Here is a 14213-nt window from a genome sequence, read left to right as displayed (position 1 = left end):
GACCGTGGAGACACTTTGTGAAGCATTGACCCTTATTATGATTTACAAAACAACATACTGCAGAATTTTATATATAATTTACAGAAAACATGTTGATTTACTGGCAGTGCCGATTATTAAAAAAAAAACCGCGTTCAGGTTCAACACAAAAATATTAAACATTGTTTTTATTTAAACTAAAAAAAGTTATTGCCTGTTCTTCTGTCTGCCTCTGTCGAGTACATTTCGACGGCATGCGGGATCAATATCATATTTTACATTTATCTTAACACAGAAAGGTAAAAAGAAAATATTCACACACACACACACACGCACACGCACCCCGACGTGTCGTCAGCAGCCCCGGGCCACACAGCCGAACATCTGTTGCAGTGTGGACGTGAAGCCACGCGGTCTTTAAAAAAAAAAAAAAGAAAAAAGATTTTGCTTAGATTATTAGGCTCGAACAAATGGCCATCGGTGCTGAGGCACCAGAGTCAGAACGGGACCTTACCGCTTGGACGTGATGAGCTGCTGCGTCTTGGTGTCGCTGAGCTCCAGGGCTGCGTCCGTGTCTCTCCCCCGCCGCCGCTGCTGCTGCTGCTGCTGCTGCTGCTGCTGCTCCACGATCTGGTCCCAGATCTCCGTGTTGACGTACAGGGCCCCGGGGATCGTGAGGCTGGCCCGCATGCATGTGATCCAGCGGCACAGCGGGCACGAGACGGTGCGCAGGGCCCCTTTCATCCGGGACAGCCTCTCCAGGCACGGCGCGCAGAACGTGTGGCCGCAGTGGAGCACCCGCGGGATCCGGTCGCTGCGGGAGAACTCGCAGAAGCACACGACGCACTCGAGCTCTTCACAGTCCAGCATGACGGTGGGTGACGATGGCGAAGATGGCGAAGATGCAGAGGACTGCGTGTGTTCCTTCATCAAGCTGAAGCACACAACGATCGTCACAGAAGCATGTTAGTAAAAGACATCACCTCAAATACATCAAGGGGAAATCAGCACAATCATGCCTTCTGTGGGTGATCAGTGCTCTTCAATCACGAAAAGCAGCGTTCAGTTGCATCGCATGAATAAATCCACCGGTCCTTGTAGTAAAACACTTACTTGTTGCAGCGCAGACGGAGGCTCCGGTTGCTGAAGGTGTAGTTGCCGCAGGACTGAGTGAGGGAGGTTTTTATTGGCTCAGGTGAGCGCGCGACGAACTTCCTGGTTGGCTCCCTCCTGTCACGACGAACTTCCTGGTTGGCTCCCTCCTCTCACGACGAACTTCCTGGTTGGCTCCCTCCTGTCACGACGAACTTCCTGGTTTGCTCCCTCCTGTCACGATGAACTTCCTGGTTCGCTCCCTCCTCTCAGGATGAAGTCATGGTTGGCATCCCTCCTCAGACTTCCCTGGAAGTGTTGTGTGGAATGACAGCTTGTTCCGTGGAACCGCGCGTACACGCCGCCAATCTGATGCTTTGTTGTGAACACACGATCCATCTTCCTTCACAAAGGGACCCGTTTCTCAGGAAGTGAACAGAAATATTGACCCCTAAAAAAAGGTGTGCTTGGTCACAAGAGGCACTTCGACGGAAAGTTGTTTTTCTTTCTAAAACGCCCCGACAAGCAGGGATATTTATTTGCATTTTACTATGAAAACATATAATGGTCACACATGATTAACTGAAAGCATGGAAATGTGGGCATTTGCTGTATAATCACACAAACACACTCCCACCATCATCATCATCATCATCATCAGTTCGTCTTTTTTTCTCCTTTTTTTGTTAAAGAAAAGAGCGACACAAAGGAAAATCTTCTGCATTTCAGAAAAGTATTTTTTTTTCCATTGAAACATTAGCTACACAATAGAACCATCTTTACTAAATGCAATGCACAACAGTAAATTATCAGCAATTATGCGAGCCTGGGCCTGGGCCTGACCCGTCTGTTTGTCCTTAACGCCCCCTTGTCACGACAGACGAGCCCCGGGCAGTCTCTATAAATAAAGAGAACAAAATGAGAAAGAAAAGAAAAAAAAAAAAGATCTTTTTAAAATAGTAATATACAGACGCAAAACCTTGGTTCTTTTCATGTCTCCTTATTTGGACCTATATAGAGCGGCACTATACTGGTCAGCTAAGCCAATTTTTTTTTTTTAAAGAAAAAAGTTTCTGGTCGCTGTTTTTTTAGTTTCTCTGCAGACACTGGGTTCACTGATTTGGCTCATGGGTTGACTGGAAACTAAACATCTATACTCAGGTCAGACTTTTCTATGACGTTCATTTGAGACATAGAACAGGGACTATGGTGAAGTGGTTCCGAGGCAATCGCCTGTTCCCCTTTTATGACCCAATGCTACTTTATTTTTACCTGAGCAACTGTCCTGGAACATTATCTTTTCCGTGATCCAGATTGATTCCATGTAATTAAAACGTCCCGTGATAGAGTAAAACTGAAGACTTGAACTGGTTTTTCCTCTTCAGTTGCCTGATGTTATCATGGAAATATGTTAAGAGGTGGAGCACAAATACTTTTGTAGCACTGCAACACCACTCTGCCCAAGGAGACTGTGCGGTGAAAGGACTGCAGAGGAGAAGGGGTTTGTCGAAGTGATGGTCGGGGGGGGGACCACATTAGAGAATGATTTACTTTGTTTTTTGTTTTATTTGAGAAACCAGCTTTTGTCGGTCATGTTCATGACAGTGCAGGAGTACGATGGTTCAGTTCATTCCACCTCAGTAAAGCACATTTCTGACGTCGTGACCAACACTCCAGCACGGTTCCACAAACTACGGCCTGTTTGCAGGTCCTCAGTTCTACACTCCTCCATAACCCATGAGCCAAGTTTGTTCCTATTGCTGACATAAACCTCTGAAGGACAGAGTGGATCACAACCCCCCTCCCCCACCTCCTCCCCTCAATCCTTTCTGTGTGGGTCGGCTTTGAGTTTCCGTCTTCCAAAGTCCGTGGTGGTGGTGGTGGTGGTGGAGTTTAACCCAGGACTGAACATCCCTCCCCCTCGAGTGTGTTTGTAGAATTTGGAGTCCAATAACTGGCTCGCCTGCAGGGGGGAGTGGCGCCCTACAACGCCAGCTCCTCTCACTCCTGGGCTATGCTCCTCAGGACGTACTTGACTGTGTAAGCGAACGCCGCAAAGCCTACGATCACAAACAGGTTGGCCAGCGCGCCACCTAGGAGTCCGTGGTTGCGATTGGCCTGTTGCTGACCAGGGGCAGGGTTGGCACCGCCGAGCGGGACGGGACCACCATTGAGGGCGGGCAGGCCATAGTGGGCGTGTTGAGGGTCACCGTCAGGCACCACATCGGGTAAGGGCAGGGGCTGTGTGCGGGCGCTTAACTCCTCCTGGGCCTTCTGTTTCTGTTTCATCTCCTGGTGGATGAATGGAAAGAGATGGGAGAATATTAGGCCGGCAAAAAAAGAACATCGCAAGTGAGAGATCTCCTAGTACTTACATCGACCACATCAGGAAACAGCTCGCAGAACACTTTGTCCTTGAGGTTGAAGGCCAGGCTTTGGGCTGACAGTTGTCTTTTCTAGAAACAGGATAAAATGCATATTAAATATCGTGGAGGTCATAGGTTGTCCATATCACTGCTCTGTGATAATGATCCTTTGTTTGACCTCACCGTGTACTCGGATGTCTCAATGCTGCCGAGGGTAGGGCCTTTCTCCACCATGAAGCTGAGCAGACCCGTGAGAATCGTTGAAACGGACCACGCCGGGTTCCACGTGTCTGGATGGAAGTCTGTGATGGACAAACATAACCTGTGGAGGAAACAGGCAGCGTTACAAAAAAGGACCCAAGTGGCAAGCGAGTTGTTTTCTTCTTAAAATCCTGAATTCTCACTCAACTCGTCAATTTAAAAAAAACCAAAAAAAACATGCATACTAGGAATCAACTCAATCCACCGACTCTAACAATCTAACTCTTAGTTAGGCGGACAGCTGTCCACTACAGAGCAGCATGAGCTGTGTGTGTGTGTGTGTGTGTGTGTGTGTGTGTGTGTGTGTGTTTGTGAGAAGGGGCGTGGCTTTAGCCTGGCCACTCTCATAACTTGTCATTCCTTGAGCCTTTTGTACACTTACCTTGTATTACACTTAAATCTCCCATTTGGTGTTATCATATAGATACTTGGTGGTTTGAAGGGAAACTCCCGAGGAAATATGAGTTTTCCGTGGTAATATCCTCCTAAACAAAAATTCAAACAGAAAGGACTTCAAATTACATGAGTCTGTGTAATGCTGAAAAGGGAAAAATTTGAAAAGGGGATGGAGCACTGTATGAACAAACCACAGATATCAATGTGTTTCATCTTGTCAAATGTTCCTATTGAGAAGAAACCTGTGGGTAAACTGTCATTGGGTTTTTACCTTCGTACGGAGTTTTTTCAGGACCTCTGACTACATAGTGCCTAAACAAGACAGGAGAGATACCTGTTAGTCAGAAAATAGTAACAGCACGTCTGTCTTAATGCTAACAAAATTTTATTACAGACAAAGGATCTTTCATGCCATAAATTGTCTACTGAATCATAGTGTTGTAGATCAGAATCAGAATCTACATTAATTGGCGAAGTATTTGAACACATGCAAGGAATTTGACGCTCATGACTTATATATATATATAGACTTACAGCTTCAGTAAGACCAAACTAAATAAGCTATATTTTTGTATTTTTGTTTTTAGGATTTAATTACAGCGATACATTCACATTTTTTTCTCAGGAAAAAAAAAGAGTCCTTGTGAAAAAGTGTCGGAGGTGGGCTGGGGATGAACACCTTACCATTCTAAGATGTTGGAGGGGAGAGGTTCTGCACAGATGTAAGGCACAGGGTCTTTCTTTATCCTGAGGTAATCCTGCTTAAGTCGCTGAGTGGCTGTGGTTGGAGCTCTCTTATTCCCGTTGTTGTTCATCTGAGGATTTAGAAAAAAGGGACAATACTGAAATTTATCTTGGTAACTTTGGTCTTTACATTTGTTAGTGTGGCAGCAATGTCAGGTTGTATTCTTTCAACTCTGGAACTTTTCTGCTTTGTAGCAAATCAATCTTTTACCAGTTTATGGCTGTTATGAATTTGACTGTTAGCGTGGTCTTCATGCTGTCGTGTGTGCGTGTGTCTTAAAGAGGCTTTGTGTACACTGCTTTGTCTCAGATGTCCGGGAAATTGACAGCGCTTAAAAATGAACAGGATCAATACAGCATATGATTGATAAAAGACTTTCATAATCGTTAAGCGTTAATCTCCACCTGTGCAGTAACACAGGTATCATTCATAACGTTACCAAATTGCGAGAACTGCAACCCATAAAGCCACAAGTATCACATTTTCTGGTGGAAAGTTTAAATTGTGAAACAGCAACTGATGTGTTTAGTTTGCAAAATTTAACTGCAACTGTGCGCGAAGCTGTTGAGAAACCTTTGTCTGCCTGATTGTCAACTAACTGTTGAACTCCAGTCTCTACCATTAATCTCATTCAACAAAGATAAAACCTGAAGATGGGAATTAAGAACCATCTTCATTAGCGCCCAATATCATGGGCCAATAAGCGCCTTTCACAGACATATGGTGTCAGCAATTATGTTTCACAACATGCGCCGATTGGAAATATTATATTTTACAGACAGAATTTGCATTTATGTTTATATTCTATGTAAAACAATTGCTTGCTTCTTAATTCATGTTCTATATGATTGGTTGTAATTGTGTTTATTATTAACCTGAAAATAAATAAAGGCTCAATTACATTTCTTTGTCATAATGTTTTGAACACCATCTTAGGAAGCAACAACAACATTTTTTTTCTTTTAAACAAATTGTCGGCCAACGTATCGGTATCAGAAATGCTTTACTCCCTGAGACTGGTGTCGGCCCTGGGCCCCAGAAGATCCACTCTAATCTAAATCACTTTACATTGTAATGCAGCAACATTTTACAGACCTATGGTCCAATTGAAACTGCTGACAGAGTCGTTTGGATTATTTAGATCATGTTGATATTACACTTAAGTAACAACAGGTGACTTTCAGTAGAGACTAATCCCTTTAATAGTAAGATTTTTATTTTTGATTGTATTAATAGCCTTCAAGTAATGACTGATTGAGTCTTATGGAACTTCCTCACGTACAGTACATGAGCTTCTCGACGTGGATCTAAATCCGCCTCAGTCCTCTGAACTCACTCCGCCATCGGCCAACAGACCTGCCTTCATGCGGCCAACACATGACCTGCACACGCCTCCGATTAACGACGGCGTCACTATCTCTTCCCCACAAACCACCAGTTAGTTGACGCAGGTTGTTCAGCCGAGACCGATCCGTCTCCCGACGAGCTCCGCCACAGTTAGATCTCTACAGGTCAAAACAAGTTCCATCGCCGGATGATCACATCGTTATGACCAGTGCTGTCTACTCAGGAAGGATAACTGGACTATTCATATATATATATAAAGTTCACAGGTACACTGTGGTCACTTTGTTAGCCGCCACCGGCTAACGCTTGCTAACCTAGGCCACAGCTGTGTTTAGCTACCAGGCGTTAGCATCCGCTAGCACGAACCGCTCTGTGACTAACGAGAGCCTCGGCCCCGCGTCTCTAACCGCCGAGTACGGACATACCTCTCCAGAGACCCCAGTGGAAATGGGTATTCGTGGCTGGACCCGAAATAAGGCTGTTGTTCCTGTTGTCAAACCCCCAAAAACGATAAGACGATGACACCGACGTAGCGCTAGCCGTTGCCAGCAGCAGGAGAAGTGACGCTTCCGGTTTTTCTTCTTCGTTGGTGTTTCAAGCCGTCGAGAAACGAATCATAGTCTCATAGACACGATGTTCCAGATCAGGGAGGGAACATCATGTCTTTAACTGTAACCTCTAAAAAATGTCAAACAATGTCAAATAAAAACAATTTTGAAATACTAATGAAACTTGTATTTGTAGTCTGACTACCATTAAAAATATACTTTTATTCCAATGGATTAATGATCAATGTGTATAACACCAAAACGCTGTTTGCTATCTGTCTTTAAACAAATACAACCAATTGTAATGAGAAAAGAATATAAAGAATAAGTTCATGTTCATCCATATATATACATAAGTAGGCTACATAGTTGCATACATATATACGGATCCCTTTTAGGTTCATGTGAGAGGGGGGAAAAAAGAGCCATAGGCATTTTAACACCAGGGCCCTTGCACAGCGCAAGCTGACCACCAGTCCCCTGTGCTCATATGGTGACCGAGGCACTAGGGCCCCCCAGACCACTCAGCACTAACAATGTGAACTTAAGACATAAGGTGACCACTCGGGCCCCTCAGTGCTCAGTGTTAGGGCCTCTTGTCATTTTCAGACCGAGCTGAACACTAGCTCCGAGAGACCTCACGGGACGATGATCCGGCCTTTTGTAGGTGTTTATCTTGGCCTAAGCAGGCACGGATGTGCGTGTATCATCTCCCCTGGTAGTTAATAGATGTCGGCTCTCCAGGCAGACGGCACCGGATCATTGTTCTAGTAAACAGAAGACTACAGCTGCTAAGTAAGATCTTTGAAATTAGTGATAGTTGTGGGTCAACTAACTTTTGCCTCTCTTCTGTACAGATAACGTCCATTATCATAGGATTTCGGTTTTGATTCGGTTTCTGACAAGACCCATCTGAGAAAAAGTTGGTGATGATTAAGTGCTGCTTTGGTCAAGTTAAATCTTTTTATGTTACTCGCTGAAGAAATAGTTAAACGCACACGCACAGTTTATGAAAACTGAGTATGGATTACAGACAGGGCTGATCATGGACCCGCGAGGCCGAGTTGCACATATCTTTTCGAGGCCCCCTGGCAGTCCGAGGCTCCAGGGAACTGGCCCGTTCCATGATCCTGCTTTTGGTACAAATTACGAATCTGTGGGTACTACACATGGCACTTTTTCCCCCTCTCACCTGAACCTATCAGGGGCTCCATACTGCATACAAACAGAAAGTGTGTTCATAAATTCGTACCTGCTTGTATTAACCAGTCGCGGCTTGTCAGTGGAGGCACGCCTGAGGGGGGAAAAATAAGATAGAGATTATGTGTGTATTAACTGAATAAATATTGTGCAATATCGTTCAAGTTATTGCCAGGTGTTGTCACGAATCCTGTCGTGGCTGTGTGAGATCAAATCAGCCATCAAAGGCATAGGCAATGATCTATTATGATCAGAGGGCTCTGCCTCCCTTTAAAAAAATAGATGAAAACCCAATCAGAATTAAGTTCATTGATGTAGTCAGGTAGAATTCTGTATCTAACATGGTAAAAAAAAATTTCAAGGGAGACTAGCAGAGTCTGACTTTTCGACCAATCACAGAGCCATTGATAGCTACGCTCTGCTGTATCCTATAGTGATATGTTCTTAGGCCTGCTAATGTCCAGGAGGTCAATACATTTTGGAGGTTAACATTCCAATACCAGCTACAATTAAAAATAATGGAATTCCAACTCGGAAACGTAATATAATTCATAAGAAGGCAGGTGGAACACGCTGCTTCAAAATAGACACTCAGCTCAACTGCAGTGGGATGCACTTGCATGTTTGCATAGTCTGCCTCCTCAGTGTATTTACTGGTATTAACTAAAGATAGCTGGGAAGTCTGGTAACAAGCTGTCTGTGTTTGTTCTGAGGATTCTTCCTTACCTTTTCATAGAGGACTTGGGGCTTCCGAATCATGCTGCTGGATAAACGTTTTTGCCTGAAAAAAATACTTGAAATGCAACCCAAAAAAGAGAAAGAGAAGGAAATCATTGCACGTGGCCTTTTTTGGTCATATATTTTATTTCTGCTCCTAAAGTTCAAAGGAGTTTGAAAATCATACCATAAGCAATTTGCAAAAAACATGTAATCATTAAAAAAACACAAAAAGTGGCACTTCACTGATTTTAAACCTCAAGTATGGTTTACTCATCACAGAGAGTATGATTTAACATTTGCACAGTATTTTCTGTCACTCCTGCAGAAGCTTTCCTGTCTCTTAAGAAATATGTCAGATGATGTCATGGGGTTAATTTAGACAAAATATGCTTTTGTGCTACACTATTACAAATGAAGAATCCAGACATTTTTGGCACTTGATCCATATACTCATAATATATAATACACATTTATATAATAAATTCTATGTATATAGCACTTTCCATAACAAAGCTAGAAAGTGCTTAACAGAACCACAACGCAATTAAAACAGGCAGAAGAAAATATTTAAAAAACAAACAACTAAGGATGTTGCCTGTCTGACCTCAATGGGTCAAAGTTAAGAGGGGTTTTTAAATATGCCTCTTGTGAGTCCATCACTTTTATGAAGTGCAATACTTAATTGAGATTGGCACCCAACACCCCATGACCAAGGATAAAGTGGTATAGATGATGGATGGATTACTAAATTGTTAAATAACATTTTGACATGAGGTTTGTTACTGTGACCTTACTTGGACAAAGTGAGCAAAGAAACCGAGAACAATTACACGTCAGTTATAAAATACCTTTATTGTCTGCAGGGTTTTGACCATTGGCCTTTACCTGCAGCAATCAATCCACAGAATCAAATATCTCAAAATGCCTCCCTTTTGAGTTAAAAGTGACGAATGGTCTGATGAGGAAGCGGTGGTCAGCGGCGGTCACTGCGGCTTCTTGCAGCAGCGGAACTGAATGCTCCTTCTCCTCAACTTCTCGGGCTGGAGAGACGCGAGGAGAGAAAACTCGCGAAAGACGTCAGCACAGGAGATGTGACCTGCAAAATGGGACACTTAACATGAGTGTGTGTGTGTTTGTGCTGGGGGGTGTTGTGGGCACAGTGGAGGCTGGTTTTTGCTTTCCTCTAACATGAGTAAAACACCAAGCCCTTTTGATGACAAAAAAATACATGGAAGAAGCAAATACTGCAATCCCCACTATCCCACATGTCACTCTCTTCAGGAAGCAAGAAAAAGAAGATGATGCGCCCAATAACGAGCAAAGCTCCCCGAAGCACTGCCTCAATATAGAGTGAGGCTCCTCTGTCTGGTGTTAATACAATTGACTCACTCCTCCTATCAAGCATCTTTCTTTTTAATATGAGAGAGTGAATGTTTTGTGGATACCACATGCTGTATTTTCTGCACTTTACTAAAAGATTTTTCCTTTCTCCTAGATGGGTGTTGGCTTGTTAGCAGAATGGAAAATTAGAGACTTAGAGGGAAGAATATGAGCATCCTGTCAATTTCACTCAAAAATTCAAAACCTGTGGTCCTTTTGTCCTCTTGTACATTTTCAAGTCAAGTGATATCTGGTTTCATGTGCTTAATATGCTATTTCACATCTTATGATATGAGCTACAGTGTATTTACCAATACTCTGTGATCAAGTGTCCACTATACATTGGATTTTTGAGTATTTCCTGAAGTATTAATTACATATTTTCAAATGTATGTGAATTACAGCTGAATCTTAGAATATTTTCTTCTCACATACCTCTCCCAAATTTTTAATTTCTCCCCACGAGAAAAGTAAGAGTCACAACATCAAGAACATATTTCCCCAGAGAGAGAGAGAGAGTGTGACTATGACAGAAAGGGGCGACAGATCAAGACACCCACAGCCACCAAAGCAGAGAGAATCATACTAGTCCCTCTAGAAAGACGGCCCGGGAGGCTTAACTCACTCTATCCCGAATGTCCTTGGCCTTAAATCTCCTGCTGCCCGTGGCAACCCCTGTGGTAACAGAAGCAATGATATGTCAGTCATTGATTAATTGCTCAAGTGGACACGTTTGTGGCATTTAGTGTGCGGTGAGAAATGTTCAGCGATGGTGTCAGGAAGCTTGTGAGATCACAGAAATGTTTTTACACACTGGAGACACTGAATTATTCAAGGCACAGTGCTGCTGCTGCAGGCTCGGAACAGAAGCAACAATTAAATATCCACGAGATCATAAACACTCCGGCGATCTTCAAATATCATGCGTGCTTGGCAGTCTGAAGGTGTCCATGTGCACACCGCCTTATATCTTTTTTAATCATTAATATAAGCATTGCTTTGAATAAGCCAAGTTACCCAAATGTTTGTTATAGACCAAAAGACACACCGGATCATATTGTGAAAAAAACTATTCTCCCAACATCTGGCAATATTTCCACAGTTTGATTTATAGAAATTTTAAATACTACAATTTAAATTAATAGCTCATCAGTCAGCAGTAAAAAACTGTTTTAAGTATGTTTCAATGTTGAGAGAATGCCACATGTAAGAGATGAGACAGGAAACAGAAATGAGAGCGACGAGCAGGAAGCAGGGTTAGTACTGAAACAAGAGTTTCTCAGTTTTATTGTATGTATTTTGTTTTTCTTCTTTTCCCTTCAGTGCTTCTAAAGACAAGAAAGAAAGTATTCCTTAGGTATATTCAAATGTCAGTGAACAGATGAACGCCTCCAAGTAGTGCACAACCGCGTTACAGTTCTACCTGGCAGGCTGCTGTCGTTGTTTTAGGAAGAGAGTAAAAAGACAAACAAAACAGATCAGACAGTCAGGATCCGTGATGGAATGCTGAGAGGCAGGCAGTTGGCTTTGAGTTAAAATACACAAGTGTACTATTTACAGCATGTTTGTTTTGAACAGCACCTTTGACCACTCCAATGTCAATACACACAATGGACACAACATTTAATAATTCCGCTGGGGCATGGGCCCTTAGCAGTTTGGTCACAGTAGCTTCACATCACCTCCTAGACTGGTTCTACTCGCAGTACATCGAACTATTGCAGAATATCACCTGCCATATCAAAAATCTCTCAGGTCAGCCACGTCTCCGTAACCTCTTCTGAACACGTGAGTACACCGACAGTGTTTGTACCACTCTGTCACGTCACAAAGCATGGTAAGACTATGCTGTATCTACTCTGAACAGTTGTTTTTTTTAAAAAGAAAAAAAAAAAAAACAACAACGGTGACATCACACAACAATGTCAGACACTTTCCCTTTAAAAAATCTTTGGCAGAGGAAAATAAAACCACGACTTGAAAAATGACTAATCTAATGTGGAAACAAACAAACAAACAAACAAATGGACAGGAAGGACGGAGACACCAAAGGTTTGGTTCGCGGATGGAAGAATGGCACAAAAGACACCGGAGGGGTCGTGGTGTTACATGCTTATTCCACTGGACTGCACGACGCGATCAAACCATGGAAAATTATTTCATCATGCTCATAATGCAAACGATGTTTAACTCCCCAAAAATAATTCTGGCAAAGCATGCAGGGAACACTGTAAGCGTTAACCAGTGAGGGAAGCCAGAAATGTGTATCGTCCTTTGACCCCACAAGTGCGTCGACTGTTCTGAAGTAATGTGCTCCATGATCACAGATAGTGTCATAAGGATGAGTATTTACAACAAAGCTGAGCTGTGGTTATAAACCTTTGCTGCGTAACTGGCAGTGAACAAATGCGCTGTTTACGGGGAAGAAGTACATCCAGTTTTAAACACACCCTCACTGCACTGCAACACCTCCCTGGTTTGTCTGCATATCACTTTCACAAGTTGGCAAGTTCTCATCCTCATGAATAACCGATAACCGTCTGTGATTAAATTATGAAATGATACACTGCAACTACAATTTCCACAAAAAAATCTCTTTCACTGGTTTGTTTGGATTCCAAATATTTGTAAAGGTAGAAATCTAAGGCCTTTCTAAAGCGAAAAAATGAAAGCAAAAGTCTCATGAACTCTATGACACGGCGTAATCCTAAAACTTCCTGTCATAAATTCCAAGTAATGCTTTCAGATTAAAATGACAATCATTAACAGAAATGCAGATGACAACTTCACCCAACAATCCATTGCACTGGTCCTCTGGAGATAAACAGAAATAAAATAGACAATAGATAGATATACCATAACTCGAGTGGACAAGAACAACATAAAAAAAAGTCATACTAACTGAATGAAAATAAAAATTATAATAATACTGGAGATGGGAAAAGTGCACAGGTTTTTTTTTTTCCTTTACATAATGGATCATAATATCATATTATTCAACTCTGTCTCTCAGTATTCTTTGCCACATGCACTCATTTACTCTCCTGTTCACTCACTCACTCACTCACTCGCATGTCAGAGTATCTTAGAAAGCAAGCGAGGGTCTCCTCCCCACAAGCCCTCCAGTATTTTTTGTCACAGTTTTACACTGAATTTCCCTACCTGACCCTCTTGATACACACAAAACGATCCTGGCCACCTCTAATGCAGCTTGTCAGTTACTCTTTTTTTTCTTATAGTAATGGAACAAATACCATTATTTTTTCACCTCATGCCACAGCACATAGCTAAAAATGACCCATATAACTTCTAAATATTTATATTTACATCTCTGATTAAGAAGAGATTTGTACGTTGGATGTCACACAGATGGTTCTGGATAAATATAAAGTGTAGGGGGTTAATGCGATTTTTTCAGAGGTAAGAGCTGTTAGGCAACAGTAAACCCACACCCTCGCACAAGAAGTTTACACCACAGTATGATAAGTTAGAGGATAACCCTGTTAACAAAACACCAAAAAGTCAATTAACTCTGTGTGTGTGTGTGTATGTGTGTGAGATGGAGCTAGTATAACATGGGTGGTGCCAAGTAATGGCAAGCAGAAACATAGTGGCAATGCAGAGAAATAGAGGTGGCGACTTAATCGTCAGTAGAGTTACAATGGTCCATCAGGGGTCTCCCTATGATGCAGCGCACCCCCATAATGAGGAAGTGGTACACTCCTCTCTCCCCGGAGAAGTTGCCCGTAGGCCCGGATCTATGCACGTAACAGACCTGAGATCAGTGTCTAGGGACAACTTCTTCTACACGATTACTTTCAGTTTTCCACTCAGGAGGCATACTTTAGTATGTATATACTTTATACATATATTTATAGAACACAAGCTACACTGAAGTGACTAGCATTCATCTATGGTGAGGCAGATGAATTCCTGGATGCACTTCCTATACTGCTGCTCAGTGGGGCTGCTGCTGTGGTATTGACCTGGTTGACCCAGCGGAGCCTCGGCCTCTCGCATCTCCTCGTTCATCCGCGCTAAACGCAATCTGTCCGAGAGAAGCCAGAGAGGGAGAGGAAGGGGGAGAAGACCGATAGAGGAGGAATGAGAAATGGGAGGCGAATGGGAAAAGAGACAAAAATAAAGGAACGGTGAGGGGGATATCACAGTGAGGAGAGA

General features: G+C 42.8%; 3 protein-coding genes across 9 annotated transcripts in view; all 3 read right to left on the bottom strand.

Moving 5' to 3' along the window:
* Positions 1-152: 152 nt before the first annotated feature.
* Positions 153-1440, bottom strand: LOC118309778 (RING finger protein 224). Of its 2 annotated transcripts, XM_035632267.2 has the most exons (3): positions 1093-1440; positions 494-913; positions 153-394 (listed from the first exon to the last, which is right to left on the bottom strand). In XM_035632267.2, the coding sequence occupies exons 2-3, from the start codon at positions 907-909 to the stop codon at positions 334-336; spliced, it is 477 nt and encodes a 158-aa protein (XP_035488160.2). In that variant the 5' UTR covers positions 910-913; positions 1093-1440; the 3' UTR covers positions 153-333. The 2 variants fall into 2 exon arrangements, with proteins under 2 accessions (XP_035488160.2, XP_035488161.2); XM_035632268.2 differs by lacking the exon at positions 1093-1440 and having other exon boundaries at positions 494-1086.
* Positions 1441-1567: 127 nt separating this feature from the next.
* On the bottom strand, positions 1568-8136 carry ube2j2 (ubiquitin-conjugating enzyme E2, J2 (UBC6 homolog, yeast)). 2 transcript variants are annotated; one of them, XM_035632265.2, is made up of 8 exons: positions 7987-8136; positions 6612-6864; positions 4779-4909; positions 4366-4406; positions 4081-4183; positions 3621-3759; positions 3447-3527; positions 1568-3363 (listed from the first exon to the last, which is right to left on the bottom strand). In XM_035632265.2, the coding sequence occupies exons 3-8, from the start codon at positions 4907-4909 to the stop codon at positions 3073-3075; spliced, it is 786 nt and encodes a 261-aa protein (XP_035488158.1). In that variant the 5' UTR covers positions 6612-6864; positions 7987-8136; the 3' UTR covers positions 1568-3072. The 2 variants fall into 2 exon arrangements, with proteins under 2 accessions (XP_035488158.1, XP_035488159.1); XM_035632266.2 differs by lacking the exon at positions 6612-6864 and having other exon boundaries at positions 7987-8113.
* Positions 8137-9487: 1351 nt separating this feature from the next.
* Positions 9488-14213, bottom strand: part of acap3b (ArfGAP with coiled-coil, ankyrin repeat and PH domains 3b) — a 52249-nt gene continuing 47523 nt past the window's right edge. For 4 of the 5 annotated variants that reach the window (XM_047332560.1, XM_035630615.2, XM_047332559.1 and 1 more), the window contains exons 24-26: positions 14021-14082; positions 10660-10709; positions 9488-9750 (exon numbers count right to left, since the gene is read on the bottom strand). In XM_047332560.1, coding sequence (XP_047188516.1) covers positions 9682-9750; positions 10660-10709; positions 14021-14082 — 181 coding nt within the window. In that variant the 3' untranslated portion in view covers positions 9488-9681. Of the gene's footprint in view, positions 9751-10659; positions 10710-11286; positions 14083-14213 lie in introns of those variants that run through there. The other variant, XM_035630616.2, reaches the window with a different exon arrangement.

The sequence above is a fragment of the Scophthalmus maximus genome, chromosome 6 (genome assembly GCF_022379125.1).
Source record: "Scophthalmus maximus strain ysfricsl-2021 chromosome 6, ASM2237912v1, whole genome shotgun sequence".
NCBI lineage: Eukaryota > Metazoa > Chordata > Actinopteri > Pleuronectiformes > Scophthalmidae > Scophthalmus > Scophthalmus maximus.
Note: the sequence above shows the minus strand (reverse complement) of the source record. Positions and strands in the feature narration are given on the sequence as shown.